Genomic DNA, 7,829 nt, shown 5'->3' with positions numbered 1-7,829 from the left:
GGTGGTCCCAAACCCGGTGCCATCCCCCGGGACAGCCAGGCGGCGTGAGGCCGATCCTCCTATAACATAACCCAGTAAAGACCCCCCCATTCCCAGCAGCGCCAGCGCCAGCACCCCCTGGCAAACGGATTCAGACAAAAGGCAGCAGAAGGGTTTTCCCTGCAGAGGAATGTTCTTTGCTGTGCGGAGGCGACAGGAACTGGGTTCTATGGCTTAGAAAACGCGGTGGGAAAGCTCAGCAAGGCGCAGACCGGGGGCTGACAGAACGACTCTCTCCTGGCAGCTGCTGGTTTGCGTAGGTGACCGCAACAGGCACGAGCTCACTGGTCACCGGTGGCCTGCGCTGGTGTCCCCCGCCGGGTCCCCACCCTGCCAGGCTGGGCAGGACAGTGCCACCTCTTCCCTCCTCCAAAAACCCGGCCCCAGCCGCTCCCAGGAAGCAGCGTCAGGGGAAGCGCAGCACTGCCATGTCCACCCCGAACACGCGCTGCAGGAGCACAGGGGATTTTTAGCAAAGTGTTAGTCCGTTATTTTAGGAAAGCAACACAAGAGCAGCTGCCACACGTAGATGATCTTTGCAGGACGCTAGTCATCACAGATGTCTTATTGCCATTACGTCTCTTACAAAATAGCATCACTAGAAAGCTGGAACCGGAGATGAGTGGGCATTGCGAGTACAAACATGGTGGCTGTACACCATCGTGTCCACAAGAGGAGCAGGGGGTTTGTTTCTACCCGGAGCTGGATATTGCTGGGAAAGAAGACCTGGATTCTGTGCACATTTTAGGGGTGGGGAATGGTTGTCTTAAAGACAGAATAGCATTAAGTCCCAGACACTAAGTCTGAGGGGAAACCAATCCTTTTCACCTGGCTACACATCAGCCCCGGAAGGTCGGCTTCAAGATTGTCCTTGGCGACGCTAAGTCGGTCTCTGGAGCTGCAGACACCAGATTTATTGTCTTAGGTGAGGCAGTTTGGAGCAAGCAGCATCCTGGCAGACAGTGCAGGGCAACACGTGGGTGATTGTGGAGCTATCACATCAATGTCTTTTCCCTATGAATTACCAGTGTAGTTTATTTTAAAATCCAAGCGAGGCTACAGAGTCACAAGTCACAGTGGTGTTCCCAGCCAGGACTGGCTGCCACGTCACTCATACTCACACAGGAGACGATCTAGATAACTGTGCAAGGCCTTTCCTTCCAGGATTCCCCTCCATGATGTGCAATTGAAAACCAGCGGGAAGTGACAGGATTGCTTACTGGCCCCGTGAGCCAGCAGGGTCCAGCTGGTTCAGCTCGGACTGATCCAGCAGTTCAAAGTCATCCCCTTCCGCATCAGTGTCCAAGTCCGAGCTGGCCGTTCTAAGATAAGTCTTTGCACCTCTCTGGGGATTGTCGCTGCGTGAGGAGCCTGGCTGAGGGGCTCCTGACAGCGCAAGCTGTATCATTCCTCTGGTGACAAATCCGGCTATGTTGTTAGTAAGATTCTGTACAGATGGCAGTGCGCCGGATTCTTCCTGGTCATAAGGGAGATGCAGATCTTCTGTCACTTGTGGGCGGTAGGCCAGACTTGGGATCCCAATGCTGGTGTCATCTTCGTCATCTATGCCAGTTGCTTCTGGGTTAATGGAAGGGAAGTCGGGGAGATCCCTGGCAAAAGACTCTTCTGGGTCACTGTGACCATCCAGGTCTAGAAGAAGAGAAAGTGTTTTAAATACACAGCACACACCAAACACCCTGCAGGCGAGGGCAGCACAGCACACAAAAGCTGGGCCATTACCTCCCCAAGACAGACCGTCTCTGGTCATCTCACAGACCAAACGCTCTTTCATCTCCCCCTCACATAGCTATTCGGGCTGCCTGCTGACCTCCCACTTCACTCACAAGGAACTCAGATGCTGAACCAGACACCTTCTGCCAGAGGAAAGCGTCTCCTCCCAGACTGTGCACTGCAACCCGTATCCCTACAGCCACAGACTGGCAGAGCTGGATCTGCCTTTGAAGAGCAGCTGTCATTGCTCTACCAAAGCACCAGAGGAATTAAGAAGGAATTTCAGTTCTGAAAGAACAGGTAGTTGTAGCTCATCTTAACAGCAAGAGACATCAAACAGCTAGACCTCAAGGACAGAAGGCAATGAATGCATCCTCCCTCCCACCCATCACACGGGCGCCTGCTCAGCATTCCACACCTTCCAGAAACTGGCCCTTTCCACTCACCTTCTGAGCCCTCTGTCAGGGGAGTCTGGCCCCTCGAAAGGTTAAACATCCCATTTTCAGTGTAGGAAACCTCAGCATCCGAATGCTCCGAGTCGGAGATGGTTAGTTCCTTGGCGACCACAGAGTCATCCAGCTTGAAAATAGGAGATAAAATTGAAAACATAATACTGAAAAGCTTATTCCTGTGCCTCGAGACAAAATACATGATCCAGTGGCTGCCAATTAAACCCAGTCCCCCCGGGAAGCTGGTATCTGAGGCTCTTTCACATTTTACTGCCCAGCCTAGGAGACCACAGCTGGTGCAAGCAGCGCTTGGACATACTTGAGTGAGACAGAATAGGAAAAACCTCTCTAAAAGGAGAATATCCTCATGTGATTTTCCACCACAACTCAGCTACAACATGCTGCATACGGGACCACACACTGCGTGTCCACACAATGCAGCGAGTTTGTTCTATTCAGCTGAGCTCTTCTATTTCAGAGACGCTTCGTTACCTTGGGACAGAACGCGGCAAGCTCCTCTTCGCTGTCACTCCCATCATCCACAGCCTCCTGATTAAGGGATCGGCGACGCACTGCCAGAAACCAGAATCAAAGCTTATTATTGCTGCTAGGACAGGGGTCTGTACAGGACCAGCCTCAGGCCGAGCAGAAAACCCCTAAACTGGCAAGCCTGGACATAACACAGCGTGCTTTGTTCCACAGCAGAGCAACGTGATCATTTCTGACTTGGGCTGCTGCAGATCTTTTGCATGTTTAGCAGCTACCTTGCACTGAGTCCTTCCTCCTTCTTCAGTGCAACTGCAATATGGTACACACAGTTCTGGCAGCTGAGAAATGGAGCGGCTCAGCACCACGAAGAGCTTACACCAACTGCTAACTGGGAGACGCCTGCGGAGGCAGAGCTGCCTTGCTTCCTTCCCAAAGCAGTTGCAAGCACTCGCCAAGGGCGCTGGAGTGACTGCCGTGCCATACATGCAGCCCTATCCCACTCCAAGACCAGGGACTCTGTTCACGGGCTGTTTCAGGTACTACGGGTCAGAAACAGTACAGAAACTTACGTTGCTTCTCCCGCTGCTTTGATATCATGTAGCCTCGAACGCTGAAATCCAGCCGCTGCAGAGCTGGCTCCAGCTTCATGTACATGCGCTGCCCCAGTCTGTGGTACACAGCCAGGGGCCACAGCAGGATGAAGAGCACTGAGGTAAGTGGGAACGCTGATTAGAAGTTTGTTCAGGATGCTACTTGGCAAACATCTTGCCCATTTTGTGATGCAGTACAACACACACAGTATGCAAGATCTGAGCACTGAAGGCAATGCTGCAGGAGGCAGTTAGAATTAGTGCAATCACCTCTGCCAATTTAACAAAATTGAGAGGCCAACCTATTAGTGCTCAGATCTATAGCTACTAAGCACTCAAACACGTTCTCTCTGGACCAGAGACCTTAAGAGTCTTGGCCAAGAACCACCACATTCCAGGCAGAATGTATTATTTTAAATTTTAAAGCCATTCACACAAGCTTTCCTTTTGAGCAGAAGAGTCCCATCCCTCAGACATTCAGATCCCCCTCATCTCTGCCCTTTTTCACTAGTAAGTCTGTACCGGCACAGAGATCTACTTACACAGCAAGTATGAGAGCAAGAGTCCAGGGATATACCGGCCCAGGACAGCCAGGAAAGTAAAGACTCCACACACTAGAAGGCAAAACTGCAGACACGGAGACAGTGAGTTTCCAAGGTTAAGGAGTAGATTCACTCAGTTCTTGACCGTCTTGTTCTCTGCAGATTCTAGGTCAAGTCACAATTCTAACGACAGCGAAGCCTTCCTAGCATCCGACTACCCCGCTCTAGGACTAGCACAGACACAGGAGGTATCTGGCTTCAGAGCGACAGGCAGCATGCCAAGGCCTCTGCCCCAGAACATGAGGAGCTTCCCAAAGCAGGTACACTAAAAGCAAGGAAGAGGCTAAAGAAGACAGAACTCTTTGAGGTGAAAAGGACAAGGACAGTACCACCATGTTACATGTTACTCTTTGCATAAGCCTCAAAAAAGAAGAAAAAGGAAAAAAAAAAAAAAAAAGCTTGACACACTTTCTCAAACTGTTAAAATCCAGTGAGGGAGATGTGTTTGAGAGACACTTTAAAAAGCTAGAAACCTCCAGAAGGAGCAGCTACATTTTCACTTCACTAGTGCAATCGAGATGCTGACACTCATTTTCCCTTCCCTCCTCCACAACCTAATTATTCTGCCTGTGCTTTCTATTCCTCTCCACCACTTAAGAGCCATGTTGTTGTGGGAGACCTCCCGTGGTAACCTCCCATGTCTGAACGCATTCAGCCCACGCTGGATGCCACCTCAAAAGGATACTAGCGGTCAGCAGAGGCTCCACACCAAACATTTTATTTGCTGAGGTCTGTACATTCTTACCTTTCCAGGGTTTTGCCTCTTGAAAATGAAGAGGTTACTTAAGAAGCTGGTCCCAGCCACCCATCCTTCAGCCAAATGGTGACAGAGTTCTGGCACTCCGAGCAGCCGAGGGTGAACGTATCCCCAGCTGCAGTGAAGGGAAGAATTCGGGAACAGATATTGCTGCGTCAACATCAGTGCAGAAGTCACTCGTTATAAACACTTGTCTCAATACTACCTTCTCTTCTCCCCCTGCTGCTGGGCTCTAGAGGCGAGGGTCAGCCTGCCTTTCAATACACCACCTTGCCAAAAGCAGCACTTCTACATGCTGTTCTACAAGTGTCCCAGTTCTCCCATAGCAGCTAAGGAGCAATAATTTCAGTCATTCAGTCGTTTGGCTTACATTAGTTTCCATGCTACTGGAGGGAAAGGGAAGTGCAGAAGCAAATCAAGCCAATCTCTTCACTTTTTCTGCATTTATTTGGTCAACAGCAAACCCCAAGAATTCAGCACGAGGTTTACAAGCAGCCTTGTACCTTACTTAATAGATACAGTTACTTCGGAGACAGTGTCTTTGGCAAGTTCTATTAGTGCTTCTTAACTGCTAGTCACAAGTACCTGAAGGTTAGGAAGAGCAATTCCTTTTGTAGTTGCACCTCTTGCAAAAAAAAAAAAAAAAAAAAAGTCATTTGGCAACAACTCAAATGATTTAATCAGGAGCTGAGCATCCAGTGCAGCTCGGCAGCACAGGCAGGTAGAAAGGTGTGCCCAGAGAGAGGAAGGTGTTATTAGTAAGACAACACCCCAGCATTTCTCAACCCATTATTATTGCTGCAGTCAGATCATAACTATGCAGTAACAACTTTTGGGACAAGCCTGTTACACGTTCCCTATGGAGTCTCAGAAGACTTCATAATTTCAAAGAAAAAAAAAGTTGTTTTCCTGCTACTGGAAGCCCACACAAAAGGAATTGCTTTTAAGGCAGCACCTCTAACTTAAGGGTGCAGGGGGGAAGTGGCAGGGGAAGTTTTACAACATTCAGGCAAGCGCTACTGGAGGTCAGCATGAGGCAAAGATTAAGTATAATATAATGGCTTAGGCAAGTCAAAAACATCACAAGGGCTTGGCACAGTCCAGGGCTCCATCCTCCCTCCACTAAGTAGCTCCCTTCTCCCCCTCCGTCCTCATTCAAAGGAGCCAACATTACAAGCACATGCAGGTAATAATTACACAGTATCACAGCAAAGTACCAAACAGCAGAGGATTCAATTAGTTTCCTACCTCTCATTGTCTAATTCGTCAGGTCTTGCCACTAAAATATTAAGAACAGACACTACATTAGTTGCAAGCAATTTGCCATGAGACTGCTTAGCTCTTGGGATTTAAGTAAAGCTTTAATGAGCTGGGGAATACCTGAAAGAGACATTAACTGTAATTAAGAACCTGAGATGCATCACTCCATGACACATTTTGAATGTGTACGTGTGACAGTACAAGACTGCAAGAGTCTCCTCATTGCTCCTCAATATTTTTTGGACATTGTCTGGAAGGCTGCTCTGGTTACAGTGGCAGGTATTAGCAAAAAATGCCGCTTCCATCTCTGTCCCTTGCTCTACACACACCCAGATGGTAAAGGAAGTCCAGCTTGCTCACTGAGGGGCATCAGAAATTTAAGTCTTTTGATACTTTCTCACCCAGCCTAGAATTTGAAAAGCGACCCAGGGATGTACCAGTTAACCCAAAAAATCAAAATCAAGGTTATAAGGGAGCTAGACGGACACTTCCTCATCACTTCAGCTACAGAGCCTGAGCCAAGCTGCTGCTAGAAACCAAGGAAAGCTTTAATGTCTTCTCAAGAGCTACAGAGAACACGGGTTGAAGCAGAAAGCTGGGAGTTGTACTTGCTCATTAGTTAGGGAACCACCTCTGAGAGCATGCAAAACCATACACACTGCTTCAGAACCAACCTGTCCAGGCAAAGCCAATGAAATCCTGAGCTGCTAAGAATGGTAGTATTCATGAGTATATTAATATCACAAACGACAGACAGAACTGCTTTGTTTACTGAAAGCTTTAGAGTAACTTCATTAGCAGCTGTTAAGATGCCACTCCTTTCAAAGAAATCTCTACTCAAGAGCAAGGCTGGGACTCATCTTCATCCTAAAACATGAAGCTGGTTTATTATAGATTCTGAGGAAAAATCCAGATGTATTCCACATACGCTTCAATTTCTTGCTCGTGTACTCAATGCTCGGAAGGTGAATCACTGCTTCAAAACCTGCACTAGTTCACGTACACCAGACGTGTCAAGATTATGAGACAAATACCATTGCTGCATGAATGAAAAGCTCTTCTTATGTTTATATAGTTAGGATTTTCCAACTCCAGGAAGAACATGCCTACAGTGTTCTCGACTGCTTCTCGATTCAGAAAACAAAAACTCCAGGATTTTAACTATTTAACTCCAGGCAGTCAGGCCTATGAACCTCTACGGCCAAAAACAGTGCTTGATGTGCTGGTATCAGCTCAAATGGTACAACTTACCTCCAATTTCAGGCCAGATTTTGTTCTTCCACTGATCTACACAAACTACTATTATAAGGGTTAATGCAACCAGGAACAGCAAGCGAAGAGAAGTCAGAGCAAAAAACCTACAGGGAAGAAACAAACAAATCGGTGCCAGTCAGATCTGTGCCACACACACAAAAGGGGTAACACTACCTCAAAACAAATTGGTCCCTCAGTAACAGCTACAGTCAGAGAAAAGTGAGCAAGTGTTAATCGGTCAGCATCCAGCCTGCCCGCGCTGCCTGCTGGGGAACTTATCAGGCAGCTGCTGTCAGGCTGCTTTGGGGACCCTTATCTGCTTGTGTCGTTTCTAGCATGATAGGCCTGCTTTACAGCTCACCTCAGAGCCGAGAGAACCTGCTGCCCTTCCTCCACTGTTCACAGAATAGTTTGGGGTTTGCTGATTAGCTTTACGCTTTCCAGTAACAGGGGAAACATGCTGAGAGGGACCGAGCTGAAGCAGACATCGGCACTTCCAGGTTCCTTCCTGCCTGCTGACACAGGTCGCAGACTCGAGCTCTTCGGCCCGGCCGCCACCTCCGCCCCTGAGCTGTTCCCGGCCAGCGCGGGGGCCGCACCGAGCGGAGGAGCCTTCCCCCGTGGGGACCGCGCTCACCGGCGGGCGGAGGAAAGGGTA

At 48.8% G+C, this 7,829-nt stretch overlaps 2 protein-coding genes across 2 annotated transcripts in view; both read right to left on the bottom strand.

Annotated features, from left to right (window-relative positions):
- PSMC3IP (PSMC3 interacting protein) overlaps nucleotides 1-700 on the bottom strand; it is a 2,958-nt gene extending 2,258 nt beyond the window's left edge. Inside the window, exon 1 of the mRNA XM_009895824.1 lies at nucleotides 679-700. Within this exon, the coding sequence (XP_009894126.1) occupies nucleotides 679-700 (22 nt within the window). The remainder of the gene's footprint in view (nucleotides 1-678) is intronic.
- A 356-nt stretch (nucleotides 701-1,056) lies between these two features.
- FAM134C (family with sequence similarity 134, member C) overlaps nucleotides 1,057-7,829 on the bottom strand; it is an 8,524-nt gene continuing 1,751 nt past the window's right edge. The window contains exons 2-9 of the mRNA XM_009895823.1: nucleotides 7,169-7,275; nucleotides 5,906-5,936; nucleotides 4,646-4,772; nucleotides 3,841-3,925; nucleotides 3,278-3,415; nucleotides 2,712-2,791; nucleotides 2,217-2,349; nucleotides 1,057-1,689 (exon numbers count right to left, since the gene is read on the bottom strand). Of these exons, the coding sequence (XP_009894125.1) occupies nucleotides 1,256-1,689; nucleotides 2,217-2,349; nucleotides 2,712-2,791; nucleotides 3,278-3,415; nucleotides 3,841-3,925; nucleotides 4,646-4,772; nucleotides 5,906-5,936; nucleotides 7,169-7,275 (1,135 nt within the window). The 3' untranslated portion in view covers nucleotides 1,057-1,255. The remainder of the gene's footprint in view (nucleotides 1,690-2,216; nucleotides 2,350-2,711; nucleotides 2,792-3,277; nucleotides 3,416-3,840; nucleotides 3,926-4,645; nucleotides 4,773-5,905; nucleotides 5,937-7,168; nucleotides 7,276-7,829) is intronic.

This window comes from Charadrius vociferus, unplaced genomic scaffold (genome assembly GCF_000708025.1).
Source record: "Charadrius vociferus isolate BGI_N301 unplaced genomic scaffold, ASM70802v2 scaffold2552, whole genome shotgun sequence".
Lineage (NCBI taxonomy): Eukaryota > Metazoa > Chordata > Aves > Charadriiformes > Charadriidae > Charadrius > Charadrius vociferus.
Note: the sequence above shows the minus strand (reverse complement) of the source record. Positions and strands in the feature narration are given on the sequence as shown.